We start from the raw sequence: 19,171 nt of genomic DNA, 5'->3' as shown, positions 1-19,171 counted from the left end.
AACGAGGTGACTTCCAGAAACGAAGCCCTCTGACTTCAGGTGAATGTCCATGAGCTCATACAGGTGAACCTCCTTTGCAGAGAATCCAATGACATGGCAGGAAATTCCACCCATGTGACTGATAGGGGATGTTTGCTCAAAATCCTGAATTGTGTAACTAAGTAAACAGCCAAATTGTTATTTTTAATAATATAAACTAGTTTAATATAAATTATGTTTGAGACACAACAACAACAAAGGAAAGGGGTTCCAAGTTTTTCAAGTACAATTATTCCTGTACAAGACAACAGAGACAGCTGATGCAACATCAGCACGCAGAAGTAAAAGCAGTGCACATCTTCTGGAAACCTTTTCTCTGTTGACTGAATACTTTTGTTTAAAAATAACCTAGAATTGTTAAAATCAAAGAATACAGCTTTAAAAGTTGTTCTTTTAGTGTCAAAGTTAGTAGAGAATGGAAATGATGGAATAAAGGAAAAAGTATAACACAGAACAGTTGACTAAGTTGAGACAAACCATACTGAAAAATGAAATTAATTTTTTAAATAAAAGGTTTAAAAAGCATGCTAGAAAAATCTTTGTAGTTTTATCCCCGGTTTCCATGAAACAATGTGAACTTACTTTCTGGAGGGACCCTATCTTTGTGTGGGCATCCTGACAAACTGCGGTGATGGGGGTAAAGCCCCGTTACATGGCCAGTTCCATCACACCCAGGGGTAGGACATTTGCTCTCTTTCTTTTCTGTTCTTGAGGGATCTATAATTTACAACAAATGTGTCAAGTGAATGATGTTTTTCACATTTCTGTAAGAAGGTTCATTTAATCATGTCATTTACTCTTTGGTAAATGTTCTTACGAAAACTAGAAGAAAAAAAACCCCTTCTACTTCTTAACACAGTTCTGTCACTTTCATCCCATTTTCTTTTCAGACTGCAGGTTCCTATGATCACAGCAATATCCATTCACAGTGATTGGAAAGTGACCTTTTTATAGCAAAGTCATACCACTGTCAATCAATGTTCTGCTGGCAACAGTGTGTAAGGTCATTTGGAAACTTTAGTTGGAATTTCCCTTCTTTACATTCTTATTTGCCTGATGTATTAAGGTCTCCAAATGTACTGTCATAGCAGTTCAATGTCCTGAGAGTAGCAAACCCAGCTCTTCAGCATAACGATTCAACGATTCAGCACAAATAAATCCCTTTTCGAAGGCTCACTGAGGACATGACTCTTGTTTTCTTTAAATTCCTTATGAAGTGGTAGAAATTAGGTAAATATTCCTTTCTCTTCAATAAATTATGGTGGGGTAAACATTGCAATCAGAATTACAGAAAGTATCAGTTGCTGTGTAAATTTGGGCCATTACAAACATGCATACATAATGCTTGAATATTCATATGCTTAAAAGGTTAATGATCTTTTAGGATGTTGTTGGATCTTCTGTCTACAAATCAATGAAAAGTCTAAATAGGCATTTTCTCAACAGAATAAAGTCTTCTGCCAATAATGTAGTGGAACTGCTGGTGAGATTAATCCTGAACTAGAACTTTTTCACATACTTCAATAGCTTGTTTCATTTAACAGAACATCTGTAAAGTAACACCCCTACCCTTCCAGCCCAGCACATGCCACAAATTACATCTTATCACCTTGACCACAGTTGCCAGATTTTGAAGACTATTGCTGATTTTTATATTAGTATTAAAGGAATAAAATCCAGGATACTCTAACTGCTACCATTTTGGCTCAAGATCAACCAACCCTTGAATTTTTTAAGTCCATCCTCCTTTTAATACCCAATCTGAGCTATACTCCTTTATTTTACGCTGCTTTTGTCATCACTTTGCTTCAGTATTTATGCTTTCATCTCTGGAAAATAAGATTTTGCTACTTCTTTTCTATTAAGTCTTTCTTACATTAAATTCCATCCCAACTTCAACAAATACAACACTCAGTACAATCAGTGGAAATTTCAGTACTTGCAGAACTTCACATACAACCTATTTTTTTCAGCTTGAATCAATACAATCCAGCGTCCACATTCAGTTGTGGACTTATTTTTCCTTGATTTCCTTCTGGTAGCTTTTATATCTATATATAAATATAGATACTTTTACATCCTGAGTTCTTTCAGAACACCTTCATTTTAGAGAAATTGTTTAGCCCATTGTAATGACTCTCCTTTAAATCCATTCTTAAATTTTAATATAAAATTTAAACCTTGTCTTTTGCAAATGGAATCCCTCATTATGAAAGTTTTATTTTACTTAACTTGCATGTTGACTGTAGAACACAGTTCTTTGTTTCATGCTCTTTAATGATAAATACACATACAAATCTATCTCCAAAGTGCTATACACGTTGTTATCACAACACTCCGGGAAAGACCGTAATCTTATATGTCAGGAAATTGAATCAAAGAGATCAAGAAGGTAAACCCAAGGCCACAGAAGGAGCAAATGTCAGAGGAGTGATCTGAATTCCTGCCAGATAGGCCTGTGCTGAGACCACTAGAACAGCAAGCCCACAGCTACATACATACACAACTCTAAGCGACTCTCCAAGTCAAGTACTTTGGGATGTGTAAAATTATTAGATAAGTGAATAAGTAATGTAAATGAAATATAAATTATGTAAATATAACAATATTCAAGGACTTCAAAAAATGTAGATGATTAATAGACCATAATGGCTTTTTAGAGACATTAAACTAGAGGAACTTTATTTAGCTACTCCACAGTGTCAGAACTCCACTGAAGTCAATGAAGGTATTCTAATTTAGAGCAGCTGAGGATCTGGACACTTACATCCTACAGTGTCAAGCAAATCCTCCTCTGTATTCAAGTCTATGCTATAAAGTTATAGCATGTATCAATCAGATCCTTAGAGCCTTTATGGTCTAATGAGTCAGAAAAGATGCTGTATACTATTCTTAATGATTTCAAAACTTGCATAAAATTGTACTTGCACAATTTCCCATTGCTTTTAATGGAAGACATTTGACTAAACTTTTCACAACTTTATACAAAACACTGGATACTCTTTTGTAAATCCTTTTCTGCTAATTGGGAGAAATATTGCATAGTTTTATTTAATTCTATAACCTTCCTCACTCCTTGCCACAATGGGAGTATTGCCTGAGTGAAGGTTGTCAGACGATTCAAAAGGTTTTAAAATTCATAAAATTCAGAAGAAAGCCTGTTTAGAAGGCTTTAAATGGCAGGGAAAAAATGGTTAGTGGTCCCTTAACAGTTGTTTCAGTGTTCTCTGAAAGCAGAACTCCTGAAGCCAGGAGGTAGTTCTCACTGCAAACTTGTGTACCCAAAAAAGTTTCAACTTAATCATATCATACATCTCTGTGTGTATCTCTTCCAGGAGTATTTGGAAGACAATGTGTGAGTGGAGGACAAATGATTTAAGCAATTATCTTAATTAAAGCTTCCTCTCTCAACAACTATCAGAATGTTTCCTATGTTTTATAAAGGAAGGAATAATTTTTTCTTTCTTCCTTTATTAAAAAAGCATAGAAAGATCTACTCAATGAAGTTTCTTGGTCCAAACTACCATGATATTTGGTCCCTGGCTGTTGTTTGGAGCTATTATCAATTCAGCCTGCAGCTCCTGAGAGACAGGATAGTTCAAAGAAGCTCTAGAATTTACTGAAATAGGAAGTCCATACTTTTGTTACTGTCAGAAATTATATAGCCTTTTTGGAGACAGCAGATCTATATGCATAAATACTTTCCCAGGCATACATAGACTGGTAGGGCTGGACAACACCAGAGTTAAAAAGCTCTTCAAATATTAATATTGGTTTGCCATGTTTTCTGTGGTTTTATTAGAGACATATATTCAAAGGGAAATGCACCTACAATAGGTCATACGTGAACAACATTTAGCACAACATCCCCAATGGCTATGCATTAATACACTAACTAAATAAAGTTGTCTTTCCCAAATACCCAAAGTAACTACAACACTCACTGAACCACATATTTGTGTTTAAAACAAACAAAACTTCACTAAAATACATTGCAGAAGAGTGTTTAACAACAGTAATTCCCATGCTTTTCTAAAAGACTGGTCATTACTTTCCTTTAAGGCTTGTAAAAAAAGATCAAAAACTTTCTTGGACCAAGATGTCTCCCTACCTGAATGTCACAGGTAGAGTATTAGTTTTTCAAAACAGGGATTTATAAAAAGGAGAAAATTGCCCAGCATCTCAGTTGTAGGAAGGAAACCAAATATTTTTACAACACATAGAAGATGAACCCAGTCCCTGCTTAGCATCTCCCAAGAAATACCACGTCCTCAACTTCCACTAAAGTCAATGGGAATCAGGGGTGTTCAATCAGTCTCAGGAGGTATTGAACACTTTATACAACATGGCCCTACATGTACAGATGTAGACACGTTAAAGAGGGGTGTGGTAATATAAACACACCATCACCATGATAACACTATAAATTAAAAGGCATTCTAAAGGTAACCTTTAGTCTGTTCTTTTTTTTTTCTTTTTTTTTTTTTTTTTTAATTGAATTATGGTCAAGGCAGCACCTTAACTGTTTCCACAATGGAATGAAACCAGTGAAGTGGAATGCACATAAGAAAGAAATTGCTATTGATCTCAGCCCAGGCCACACCATGCCTTGCATAGCAAATGGTTTCCATTACCTTACTATCTTAAGATAATTAATGTGCAGTCACTGCCCCTATCTTATGTTATCGGTCATTCTGATACTGCTCAATTTCTATCAGGCAATTCTACATTTTAGATGGGAGAGGCTTCATCAATAACTGTCATTTGATGATAATTTTATAAGTCATGATGCCACCTACCCAATCCAATCTGTAAAATATGCACTTCATAGCTGCTTGACTACCTGCTACATAAAACCCCACTCTCCAATATAGTTTGTAACATAATTCTATTTATTGCTTTTTAATTATTACTATAAAACATATTAAAAACTTGAGAAAAATCTTTGCCTCTTTCAACATGATCTCATTTGTTTTGTTTCCCTGAGAGGTTATTTTTTTAAATTTGGCCAAATGATATTCACTGAAATACTGTACATATTTCTAACACTGCAGAATGAATTCTTTTATTTTATAATTGCAATATGATGCCATTTTACAATCATGTCATACTACTACAATTTAAATAAAGTTCCCATTTTGTAGAATTAATAACTTCATTTCAGAAATCTATGCAAAACTTAACATGTTAGCTCACACTTTCTCATGACATAACATACGGTATATAGAAATATTACCTTTACCATAATATGGCTTTTTGACATGGCCGTCACTGGGTTTAGGCTTCCTGTCATCTCCAGAAAGGTGTCTTGGAGACTGTTCCTCAAATGATCTCATATTATCCCTCCTTCCAGCTTCCACTGCCATTTTTTCTCTCATGGCTTTTGCTCTCTCAGTTTCCAAAGCAATTGCTTTCTCAAGTAGGGTTAAGTTACCTTTTGTCATATCAAACACTTCTTCAGACCTATCTGAAGTAATAGAGGTGGTATCATCGTCTCTTTCATGACAACCATCCTCCTTTGCACAGCTAGAAAAAGTCCTAGATCTGGGGCTCAACTGTTCTTCAAGCCTCATTAGGTTCATCATATCAGAGTAATTCCGGTCTGGTGTTCTTCCTTGGAAGTCATCTTCTTGCCTGACATGCTGACGAGTGTTCATGTTTTGCTGTTGATTTCTTTCCTGTGGGTTTGTCTCACTGAGTTTCCTAGCCAGATCAAAACACTGGTTCCTTAAGCACTCCAAACTGCTGAGACACACCTCTTCATCACTCTCCTCCACCATTTTTTCTGTAAGTCCATTGTTCACAGGCTTCCCTAGCATTACAAAGTTCATATTCCTATTATCTTGCTGTGAAGTATTGTCTGCATAATTTCTGTCATTAATGTTTTCTGAAAGCACTACACCATGTCCTTGTGCTAATAATTTAAGGGAGTCCACTGTTTCCCTAACAACATCACTGTCTAAATCTAAACTCAGCTCACTTTTCCGACCAATATTTTCGTTTTTGTCACTATCATCTTCCAGACTATTAGATGTATTGCTGTTCATTTCTGATTCTGTCCTGGCTCTGTATGCTGCATCCTCTGCAATTTTGCCAAGATTTAACAACGACTTGGCCACCAGTTCATCGTAATTATCATACTCATCATTATTGTTATCGTCTTTTTCTGTGTCTTGCATTATTCGAGTATTGTGACAATTCATTTGATGGTCTTCTGCATAAAAAACAGAAACAAAGAAAGAAACAAAGAAAGAAAGAAAAAGGAAAAGAAAAGAAAAAAGTGGCTACAATTGGAACTGTTGTTGCAATCGCATGGACAGAAAACAAACTACATGTCAAATATTGTTAATCGTACAGCAATTCTACAACTCTAAGGCCCATGTGAAGTTAATTTCTCTATAGTCCATAGGGCTATTTTTGTTTATTTGCTATTCACATGAATTTCTTTCACAGAACCGCTAAGAAAAAGGCAATCAAAATGCTAATTACTACTACTGCTAAATATTATGGCATAAATACTTAGGTTTCTCCTTTCACTTCTATATTTACAGTTTTATGGGGTTTATTACAATCATATTACTAATATGGCATAATTGACTATGCTTCCAACTTTTCTCACTCCTGTATTTCCTGTAAATATAGTAGATGGCAAAGGAGTGAGTACTACTGGATTTATTCTCTTATTGATGAATGCCATTCACCAAAAGAGAAAGAATATACACCAAGCAGGAAATTGTCACTTTTTTAACACCATACACACCATTAACACTAGATAACCAGTAACTACATGCAAAGATCAAAATGGCATTTTACTTAGTGGATCCACCAGTAGAAATCAAAATATCTCAGTTTAACTATGCAAACTGTGGAGAAGTAAGAATTTTAAATGAGTTGTTACATGAAAGGATGATAGAAGCAACTAAATGCACAATATAATTTTAAGTAAATTATAAATATAAATAAATTTTAAATAAATAGCCCAAAATATATGGTCATAAATGTATGACAGGGCTGCTATCTAATGTCCTGTGTATTGTAACATAATGGTGCAGAGTTACCACATTTTACTTAGCTTTGTTTTATCAATTGTTGAATAATAGAGGGACAACTTAAGAAGATGGAGCCAATGTGAGGCCCTGAGGGTGAGATTCATCTCACCTAACTTTAGATATGAGCAAGGCAGGCATCTATATCTGAGCAAGCTACCCGATATTCCCATCCTTAGTCAGTAAGAGAAGCGAACGCTTTAAGATTACAGTCCACCAGATCTGGTTAAGATATCTTCTTGAGAATAATTAATAACTACTAAAGCACCTGTTTCTCTTCACTGACAACAAAGGGACTCAGACTAGATGCCTACCTTAAAAATATCCATATTTGGTCAGATGAATATCATCCAGAGAGCATTTTCTGATATCTCATGTTCACTCAGAAGTTATGTCATCCTTAGACCCATTCTTAAAACACACAAACATTCATCATTATTTACTAATGAACGTCTGATAAATTATATTTTGATAATTGGCTACTCAAGCAATATTTAAATGTTTTGCATCACAACTGGAAAAGAAAGTTCCTAAATCTGTCATTACATTGACATGCTAGGCCAGTTTTTCAGCTGGTGCAAACTGAAAGAAACCAGTAGAGCTAGGACAATTAACACCCGCTCAAGAGCTAGTCCATCAACTTCTGATAGCATTTTTTCAGTTCAGATGTATTTTCAACACTGGTACACCTATAGCATTTTCTAAAGTGTGACTTTTATGTTTTGGGTTAAACAAACCAAAGTCGGAAATTTCAGGTAGTAGGTGGCTTGTACACTAATATTTCGATGATAGGGAATAATTTTTGATAAAAATATTTTTTATGTCAGTGGACAAGATAATAAATCAGAGTTTTAAATACAAAGCTCAACAGCACAATAATTAATATTTCAGCCACAAGATAGTATTCCTTCTACACAGTGGTTAGGGATCCTGGGATGATAGTAGGCTGTAGTTAAGCAGAACTGGTAGATGACTAGGCTACATCTAGGGAAAAAAAATGCTCTAATGGTAAAATATTATATAGTATATATAATCTACTTCAATACAGTGGGAAGATAAATAATAGGGAAGGATGTATGGTATTTTCATATGACAAGATATTCCAAGTCAATAGTGGGTTACCTATTTATCATCAAAGGAGGTTTCATTTTAGTTGCAGTTGTTCTCAAGATAATCATAATCCATATTTATGTTTCAGTCTCTCACAAATTAAGTATATCAGAGTGTCAGATTTTCGGTGTAAAAGTAAGGGATGCCACTTACACTGCCTATCTGAAAAAATTCCATCTTGAATGACTGCATAGAAGTAGGCAGTTAAGGATTACTGGATAATTAGTTTGTGCTATTTGAAAAGCAAATGTTTTAATACACTAATAATAATTTTCTAAAGTGAAATGTACAAACAAATCCTACATTAATTTAAATATTAAGGATAAAACCTGATACCAAGAAGATTGTTCAGTAGAAACTGCTGCTTTTGTGGAGTGCTTCTTGTAACTACATCTGATGGGCAGTCAGATGTAGCAGAAGGAACATCAAAGTAATTAAAGAAGCAGTGAGCTATAGCTCCAAAATTGCCAGTGCCTTTAAGTTTAGGATGAGATATCTACAAACACTGGTGAAATCAGTCCAAATCTAGCTCTAACAGAATACTGAAATACAGAGTTAAAAAAACCCATATTTTCTCAAGCCATCCAGAGAACTGTTCAGGTATGCAGTGACTATTCTAGGCCAACTTTTGAAATGTGAAAGGTTTTGGGGTTTGTTTTTTAAAAAAGGGGTTTTGTGTTTGTTTTTTCATGAATGAGACTCATGTAAATGATCACCAATGGGAGGACTATGCTACACTTTGCCTCCACAACAGTGAAAAGTCAAAATATGAATCACGTACTGTATGAGTGAAGACATGTAAATTCCTTTTGAGTAGGTGAAGCTGGGTGAAAGCTGTAACTATAATACTTTTTATTCTGTTTGTTTGGTTATATCCTTTTCAGTTCTCCTGCCCGTTCAATCCTAAAAAGAAGAAGAAAAAAAGGTGGTGGAGGAGAAGAAAGTGTAAAGCATGAATCCCAGATGTGAGAGGCAGGAAAACAAAATATTTTAATCAAGTTTCATTCCTCCTCTTTTAATTTTTGGCCTTTTCTTGCATCTACTTTCTTTAACAGCTATTTTGCTTATGTTTATCTCCATGCAGCAGTTAATTTTGATGAAAAGGATATTTATGTATACTCTGTCATCTCCTCAATAACAGTCTAATGGATGCTGAGCCCGCTCTAGTGAAGCACCTGTGTCGCCTGTTTATTAAACTGAAATTTTAGTTTGTGTATTATTTAAGGGTCTTCTGGAAAGTATGTTAGTCCAGCAGCTCTACATGAACCTATGTGCCTTTGATTCAGCTCTGTAAAGTCTAATCTTGCTTTCATTTCACATTTCTACAGTTCCTAAGATTTAACCTTTAACTCGGTAACTACGTTTACACTGTGCTGTTTAACGGCCGTTTGTTAAATGACTGCAAAACACACAGGACTAAAACACTTAACTCTACCCCTTACATAAGTTTTGTAACCATTGACCTAAATTGCAGTTTTTTATTTGGTGAAGAGGCTGAGTTTGTCTCAAAAAGACACAAGTTAGCCAGTTTAGGTGAAGAGATCACAAAGTTATCATATATCCTTTTTCTGTTAGCTTTAGGGTTGCATGGACAAGGAATATGCAACACAGGTTTAGAAGAATACCAGATTATTTTAGCCCTCATCCACACAACACTATGAAAATTCAGGTATTCTTGATTGAAAAAATTGTTCTTTTTAACTTCCAACAGATATAACAAATCACAAAAGGGAAGTTATAGTGAAAACTATGTAGTAGCGCTGTAAAGAGCTGGAAGCCTTTAGCCATCTCAACAGAAGTGCACTCTTGTGTTGCACTAAAAAAGTGAATAATTTGATTTCTTATTGCACCTTTCATCCGAGGATCTCAAAGCACTTTACAAACATTATTTTAAAAAGCCTCACAACACCCCTGTGAGGTAGGTATTTTAACCCCATTTTACAGATGGGAAATTGAGACACAGAGAAGTTGAGTGACTCTTTCCATGTCATACCAGGAGTCACTGGAGAATAAGGACTACAGCCTCTACGTCCTTGATTGTTTCTCCCTTTGTTCCTATCACATTCATATTTAAACAATTTCTTGGCAGAAGAAATGGTTGGCTGTTTTTAGTATAGGGAGTCATGCAAAACAGCACCTTCTTTTTGAACAGGAAAATATACAGCATTTAGTTTGAGAGATTCTGCAGAGAGAGGCAATGATACTTCAGTAATAGCAGCTATATTCCTACCAAAGGCCAAAGACTTCAGAAACAAGATATTCGAAATCTGTGGTCCATGTATCAAATTACTCACTTTCTCCGAAGCACGGGAAAACATGATGGCTAACAAGCTGAAACTATATGTGGTCACATAGGCTTCCTGCCCCGATGGATGGTTTCATTATCCAGGCAGCACTGCCCATTTGAAAACACTGCTCTTGCTACTGCCACTTGTCAGTTCCTAAGTGCTCAGCATATGATACTACTCTATCACCCTTTTTCTCCCTCTAAAGTGAAGTGCATGCATACATCTCCACATTACAGTCTATAAGAGCTGGCCTGTGAGAAATATTTAGCAAGACAATGTTGGCACAAATTAATCCCAAATCTTAGAAAGTTACAGCATTGTATGGGACAGGGGGTTGTTTGTACATTGCCCTTTCCTCCTGGAAAATCTTATGAGTAAGGACACTGAAGAGGTGGAAAACTTAGTGAGCTCTCAACAACCTCTCCATTTCACAATGAAGAAATAGAGCACAAATGTAACTCTCCGAGGGCCTAAGCAAGGTTTCTAGAAGTCTGAACACTTCTATTGACGTAGGATTTGAATCAGAGCCCAAGCCTTTGAATATGCCTATTTCAGGGACACACTGAACGCTTAAGCTGACCATGTGCAATTCTTCATCTCTGCAAAAGTTCCTGAAGTTCTTTTACACTGTAAGTACTTCAGGTAAAGACCCAAGCAATTTGTTTTTACAGTAGTTGATTCCTTTATGGACCTTATATTACCTAATGAAAGTCAGAAGAAAAATGTAACTGCTCACTTATTTACTTGATGGACTCTAATTATTCCATTATATCTAATATTTTCACTCCTCCCCTTCAGCCTGTTACACCTACTTAGAATAGTTATAATAATGGGATTTACTGTTTAGACTCTCCTACAATAATTATAGTATTCAACTAATAACCAATGCTCAAAGTAAAATAAATGAAGAGTAGAAGTCATTAAGCATGGCAAGGAAGGTCTGAGCTGAAGAACACAGCACATCATGGTAGGATTCAGTATTATAAAGTAGGAGTGAGGACCACAGAGCAAGCCCATACAGACTTCTAAATACTGTAGATAATTTTCTGGCTTACTGTGTCTTTCTTTCCTCTTTTTTTGTTACATTTTGATATTTTCATTTTCTATGGGTACCACTTTTTATTTGGTTTTGCTCACTGGAAAATTAAGTACTACCTCCCCCTACCCCACCCCACCCCGGACTACAAGGGATCCTCACAGATCTGAATTTCTTTCCTATTATGGAGTGATTAGTGACATATAAAAAGCAATTACTGACATATAAAAGAATTCCTTGTTTTTTCTTCTTTTTGCTACTAAAATACATTTTAAATAGAAACAATGAATATTAATAAATTATTTTGGCATAGCAGCATTTTTGAAGATTTAGTTTTCTGTACAAATCAGTGTATTCTCATCTAAATGCACAGGTGTTTGTATATAATCAGTGCCCTGAAATACTCTTTTTTCTTTGCTTATGCTATCCTTATGACCTGTTATCATGCCTTTGCCTATGTCAGAGCTGCATGAATAGCATCCCACTCTACAAATATTCACATAAAGTATTGCTAGAATATAGATGTCCTTACTTGCATCATTCCTATTAGTATCATAGAATCAGGCAGGAGTTGGATAAAGAGAAAGAGCATCAGATAATCCAGATGAATGGGTCAACCATGTTTTCCCACCCTAAACCCCTATGAGCTACCTGTACCAGTACAGTTTTGGAAAAGGATCTGAAGATATCTGACAGCTCCTCTGGCAAGATCATGACTGTGGCAATCTTGCTTCAAGTGACAAACTGCAACAACTTAAAAATTATTAGATTCTGACTCAAGTTGATAAACTCTGTTTAAGATTTTGTCTTTTCACCACAAGGTGCTGTTTGCCTTTCTTTGATCTTAGAGCATCTCATATGCCATCTCCATTGCACTCATGCCATGGAATCATGTAGAAGCTGAGGTTGGAAGGGACCTCTGGAGGTTATCTGGTTCAATCCTTGCTCAAAAAAAGGGCCAGCTTAAAGTAGATTCTCAGGACCCTGTCCTGTCAGTCCAGTTTTGAATTATCTTCCAGGATGGAGATAGCACAGCATCTCTGGGAAATCTGTTCCAGTGTTTGACCACCCTCACGGGGAAAAATTCCTTCCTTATTTCTAAATGGAATTTCTTTTGTTACAACTGGTGTCTGTTGTCTCTTATTCTGTCACTGCGCATCTCCATTTTCTCTCTACTCTCCACATAAGAAGCTGGACAGGCATAAGATCTCCCCTTAGCCTTCTCTTCCGCAAGTGAACAAACTCTTCTTTCTCAGCCTCTCTTTGTACATCATGTGCTCCAGCTCTTTTATCATCTTGATTGTTCACCACTGGACTCCAGTATTCCAAGGCTTTCTTGGACTGACAAGCCCAAAACCGGATCTAGTGTTCCACATACAACAGTGTAAGTGCTGAATAAAGGGGAATAATCACTTCCCACAGCCTTCTGGTTACAATCTCCAGTCTTTTCATCCTGACAGCCAAACATTATTTCCAAAAAGTCAAAAGGCAATGAATATGCTGGGATTATTTTTTTCCACCACAGAGAGAGCAGAAAATACTTTTTGGTTATCTACAGGCATCCCTTTAAGTAGATAAGGTCCATGGTTTGTATGAAGCCTGCTTGTTTGGTTTGCAGTATCTGCAATATTTGGTATGAAGGCATATGTTTAGGTTTGAGAAGAAACTTGCTGAGAATATCTGTGATCAGAAGTGGATATGTTGAGTTTGCAAGGGCAGTATGATTTAGCCAGTCATTCCCATCTGGTCCGTGCTTCTTTGAGGATCAGGTTCAACCAGTCCTTAAGTGTTTTAACCTGACTTCTGTCCAGGCAGATAATGAGACGGCTTTAGTTGATGACTGGTATTCATTTCATCCTACTTTTTCTCCCCAGGAAGTCTATATGAGGGAGGAGAGATACTCTGTCTCATAGCCTTATAATGACTCAGTGGAGTATGGCTGTTTCTCTCAGGTTTCCGCAGCTCAGCAGGGCAGCAGGCAATGAAGAAGCCAAAGCTATTCTCCAGATACTGAGATACAGCAGGGAGACAGCAGGGGAGCAGAGGACCAGCTGCACCGATGGGAGAACACCCACTCAGACAGCTCTTGATATGGAGCTTCTCATGGGGCTACTCCAAAGGCTGCTTAGGAGACAGTGACCCCTACCTATACTCCTCTCCATGATCATTGCTTTGCAAAGGATGCAGCCTGGAGAACACATTTTCAGTTCATAAACTAACATTTTCTTTCTCACATACAAATCTCTGAGAAGACAGGTTGGAAACTGTTACTATAAAGATACATAATCTCTTTTCACTGGTTCAGTTCAGATCTCTGACTCAGTGCAGATGTCCATATTGAACATGTCTCCATATGAACTAGACATCTAGAGTCCATTTACAGGCAGTGGACAAAAGCATGCATCCTGGGATGTAATTTATTTCATCCTAACCTAGGTATCTAAAGTATATAGGCTCAATTATTCCCTAAAAATGACTATTTCTCTTGATCAGTTATAAATGAAATTGATGGGATGAATCCTATTCCAATTGCTTTTACTCAAAACTTTCTAATTGTTCCTTGCAGAACTTCAACAATATCTTTACTATGACACAGTAGGAGTTTCAGGGAGAAAGGAATGAAGGAGCTACCCAAAAGGAGCTATCTTTAGGTTGCGGACAAAGTTACACAGGGAAAGGTTGGTGTGGAAGGGGTAGTATGGATGCTTTGGATGGGACAGATGTTTGCATTTGTATGAGTTACATGGAGAGAGTTATATCTTACTGGATGTGTCTGATCTCCGTTATAAGTTTAATTACTTCTTTTTAGTTGTGTTTCATTATCAAAGGAAGCCTCTTTGTGCTCTGATAATAATCTCACCTGACTGGCAGAGGGGACAGAGGCACACATCACTGCTGTTCTAGAGGATGAGAGAACTGCTAAAAATAATATTGTTGAAATTTCTTGTTCCTGTCTCTCTTTGTATCCCCTCAATGAGTTCAGTACTAAGGGATCTGGAAGGACAAAGACTTCGATGTGCAAGAGTGCCAGACTTTACTTCATCTGAAATGTAAAGCTTTCCGTTAGGGGTTTGTTCCTTTTCAACTTATCCCCTCATCCAGCTTCTTCATCTACATTTCCCATCTTTTCATGACAGGGAAGGCTGAGTAATACTCCATAGAATAAAGAGAAAGTAAATACAAAGGGTGCTTTGCCCCTTTGGTTATAGTATGAACTAATTAGAGACAGAACACCAGACCAAGATATGGCATGTGATTATTCATCCCGCTACACTCTTAGTGAAGACCTGGCATGATTTTGCCTTGAGTGATTCAGCATCCTTCCAGCAATGTCCAGACACAGTGCAGAGGTGCTGGTGAGGGACCATTCCCAAGATGGAGTTTGAATGTGGGGATCCTATTTTGGAAGGTAAAAGCTTATCTGTATGCACTTGTCATACAACTGCTGAACTCAGCATTAAATGAGTGGACTGTTGCCTGTTTTTATTAACTCACATAGGTGTAGTCTTTGATTACTGTGACTGAAGAGACAGAGAACAAGGCAGGAGAATCTGTAAATTGGGATCAATGGAAAGCACACTGTTAACCGTAGCTTCAGAAAGAACAAGTAAGGCAAACGGGAACCTATTTTTTTAACCATGCTACTTCAGTCAGTCAAGAACATATATACAGTGGACCTCAAAAAAGAGACAATAGTTACTCAATGATGCAGCTAGCTCTTAGCTAGCTACAAAGAGTCTTTATTATCTTCTGTTTATTTGCCATCTATATTACTTGTACAGATGGCCTGTGAGATTGGAAATGTCTAAAGAAGGAGATTAGAGTACGAGACCTGCCAAATGCAGGAAATGTATGCTATGGTAACAGATCTAAAAAACCTTTTTCTGTCACTACTGCATCTCCAAAGATATTTCCAGTAAGGCTCTTCCAACTACCTGTCCACCTAAAGAAAAAACAGTGCCACCATTTTAGAAATTGTCAGCTCCTCCTTTCTATGAATGATTTCCCACTGCTGTTCAGATCTGCACTGAAATATCTGTCCTGATGATAAAAGCTTGTATCTCATAAAAGGAAAACTTTTCATGGACAAATGTAACCACCTACATATTTTCATATATTTCTATATATTTCCAACTAAAGATATACCTGCCAGCTATGATGGCAGTGGCTTTGTAGCCAGCCTCACAGTGCCTAAATTGACTAGAGCAGCACAGTTTCAGTGCATGACAACTCTGCTGAAAACGCTTGCTCCAACTGGCCTCACGGAAACAACAATCTACAAAGTAGATCAATCAAACAAATAACCACAATAACCAGTATTCTGGAAATACACCCACACAAACACACACACACATGCAGATACAGACATAATCTTACACTGTACAAAACTAAAACCTGAGTCTGAGTCCAGTCTCAGGATGGTTCAGCTCAGAACTTGTTTTGCTGGAGTTCACTGTGAAAGTAATGTACATGAGATAAAGTTAATACCTCTACTTCTGCCTGAAATTATTTTTGTTTTTATTTTTTTCTTCAAGTACTCATCAGGTGATTCATACTGAAATCATCCTAACTTATTGTTCACTTTCAATTGCACTTTGTATGATTATTTTTAGGCTCTAGTCTCATTAACTTGGATTTCTGCACACTGAAGTATCTGAGCTACTTAAGAAACAATGGAATTAACCTATCCAACATGAACTTTTCCTCTCTGTCCCTTTGTGTCTGGTGCTGTATTATGTTTTATGACTTCAAAATGAATTTATTAAATGGAACTGCATCAAATCTGTTCCTAAAACTCTGATAAAGTGTACATTATTTCCACACTTCTTATCTTCTCAGTGATGTGCAATTTGTGGATTTCAAGCAAAACATGTATCTGCCAAAGGACAGTTATTCTTTATGAACACATTGCTATTACTTTTATTTATGCATTTCTAAATAGTTAGTAATTTGGCTTATCACTGTTTGTATCTTCTCCACAGATCAAGTCAAGTCTAATAATCCTGGTTCTCGTATTATAAAAAGTCTTAAGAGTCTACACTTACTGGTTAGGTTTTTAAAAGTGCTCTGCATCTGTCTAATTCTGAGTCTACAAATGACAATGATATAAAATCCCATCAGTGTTGTATAAAGACACAGTAAGTTACATTGCATCATGAACTGTAGGAAAATGCTCACATATTAAGGAGAGGAAAATATAACAACAGAACAGAACTATACTGTGCTGCATTGCCTGTGGGTGTGGGTATTCTGTCTAGCTCTGATTCTGATCAGCTATTCTGTAAAATCAACCTTCTTTCTTAAACCTTTTTATTGTTATTTTAAAGATTCTGTACAAGGAAGATTCCAGACTGCAGCTTTTATATCTTTGTTGTTTCCTGCTGTCCAGGAAGGAATCCTAACAGCATATTGTACTTGGTCTCTGTAGTACTCCCATGCTGACTTCCTAATCATTTCTTTATGTCTTTCTGCATTCTTTTTTTTTTTTTTCCTAAGTCCTGTACTCCCTTTTACACTTGGGACTTACTCTTTCCATTTCTGTGTCAGAAGACCCTCCAGTCATTGAATCAAATTTGTTCTTAAACTCATCTTTAGAGGGCATTTCAACATGAATCACTTTTTACAGAGTCATAAATAGCAGCAGCAATTTCTGCATCACTTTCAGATTGGACTTCTCATGTGTCATGTTGTACAAAATTATTTATTCTTTCTCTCGGTGATACAACTACACCTATGTTCATTTGTGGCTTAAACCTGGGAGACATCTAATCTTTAGCACTGATTCTCTTCTATGTGTACTGAAACAGCTCCAACCTTAAGAAGCTCTCCAGTCTGCCATTTAAACCTTGAAGGATTACAGACATTGGGTGTTTTCATACATAAGTTCCCAGAGAGACCCAATCCAATAAGTATGCTCTAATACACATTTGAAAGAAGGCGGCTTCCCATAAAGTGTTGCTTTGACTGCCTTGCTTTAATTTGCAGCCAAGGGAAGAACTGCCTTTTTCCTCCTTCATTTCCCCTGTTCACCTCTGCCTGTCCATCTCCCAGGTAAAATACATTGTTTAGTAGGTCACTTGCTAAAGAATTGGAAGATTTAAGAATAAAAGGTTTCCCAGTTTGACTGGATTCAACACCATGTCTCCCAAAAAAGTTTGCTAGTCACCACAATAAAAGCTAGACTGGATGCAAGCTCCACGAGGAAGCAGAAAGCACAAGACCCATACGTTTTTTTTCATGCTATTTGACTCATGCAAAAATATAATGTCTTTATTGCATATAATATACAAGGGCACTTGCCTAACAGAGAGAAATGTAGTGTCTGATCCCTGCTCCCAGAACTGATTTTGTAACCTAATATTAAGCAGACAATTCATAAGATGGTTACAGTGTCCTTGGAGCAAAGACAGGAATCCAGCATGTCCCGCTTTCCCAGAAGAATGACCTCCTTTAGTCTGCTGCAGTTTTTGAATTCTTTTTCTAGGGTGTGATAGATCTTCAGCAGAATGCATAAGAGCACTGCTTATGCAAAGCAGTCTCCGGTCTAGCCTCCAACCTTAGGAAAGAAGGAAATGCAGCCCTGAACTCCTGCATCGCCTCTCACACTCAACTCAGGCACCTGAGTTACACCTAGGGGCAGAATTTCCATTTCATTCCATCCTGAAACATTTATCTCGCTCCATCAAATGTAGGAGGATCCCTGACTCCCAAGAAAGGATTCCACTTTCTACTCACTTAAAAGTTGTCCTTTCTGACTCTGTTTTCAGAGAAGAACATCCACAGACTGCTCTCATTAGATAATAAACAAACTCTAATATAAACATTAGTAAATTTTTTCTAAGTCCAACTCCAGCCCTATTCCTAACAGTCTGGTAATAATTATCTGCCATTCTGTATTTCCAATGTTACTTCTCAAAATATATTTTGCACTTAATGATCTGAGGGCAAAGTTTTGTTCAACATATTGCAATAGAAAAAGAAACAATTTTTAACTTTCCATTGGATGCCAGCCTTTCAAGCTGAATGATGTTTCAGTTATTGCAGATGATAAAAAGACAGTCTTCTCTAAAATCTTCAGTCCAGTGCTTTACAGGGTGTCTAAGAAAGTGTTTAGCAGGTGCATCTGGTTTATATAGAACTTTTATGATAAGCTGAAGCAGTTGGTGAAACAATAGATATGATACAATACAAACCAAAAGGAAAGGAGTTGCATAGCATGCTTTAAGGTGCATATGATAAGTACAGAATCTCCCACATATACTTTGGAAAATGTAAAGACATAACCCTAGCCTGACATGGGCCTGGGCAGCTTTGCAAACAGTCCTGCGTTAGGTGATGGGAAGTATTCATGCCACAGACCTTTCCCTTGTTACCGTTAGTAATCCATGTCTACGGAGTACAAGGAAGAAAATGCCTGCTTGGTTTTTTTGTAATTGTAAATTCTGCTCTTCTGTGGTGTGGTTCCTTTAGTGTCAACAGCAATACTATTACTTAATCTTCTTATTAATAGTATAGCCTGAAAAATTAAGCTTTTGGGATGACAGAACTATCAGATTGATGAGTTCACCTAACAAACCCCCACTAAGTCTTAAGCTGTCAATCCTGTTAACTGGCAAAACTTTCTCTTACAGAGACACCGCAAATTTTTGCTA

The 19,171-nt window shown here is 36.8% G+C and overlaps 1 protein-coding gene across 11 annotated transcripts in view; it reads right to left on the bottom strand.

The window, feature by feature from the left end:
* MYT1L (myelin transcription factor 1 like) overlaps positions 1–19,171 on the bottom strand; it is a 314,516-nt gene that overhangs the window by 78,079 nt on the left and 217,266 nt on the right. For 7 of the 11 annotated variants that reach the window (XM_074861644.1, XM_074861643.1, XM_074861646.1 and 4 more), the window contains 2 exons: positions 5,276–6,253; positions 622–756 (listed from right to left, as the gene is read on the bottom strand). In XM_074861644.1, coding sequence (XP_074717745.1) covers positions 622–756; positions 5,276–6,253 — 1,113 coding nt within the window. The remainder of the gene's footprint in view (positions 1–621; positions 757–5,275; positions 6,254–19,171) is intronic. The other 4 variants (XM_074861639.1, XM_074861641.1, XM_074861647.1 and 1 more) reach the window with 3 other exon arrangements.

This window comes from Strix uralensis, chromosome 3, assembly GCF_047716275.1.
Source record: "Strix uralensis isolate ZFMK-TIS-50842 chromosome 3, bStrUra1, whole genome shotgun sequence".
Lineage (NCBI taxonomy): Eukaryota > Metazoa > Chordata > Aves > Strigiformes > Strigidae > Strix > Strix uralensis.
This window is presented reverse-complemented; position numbering and strand designations above follow the sequence as displayed.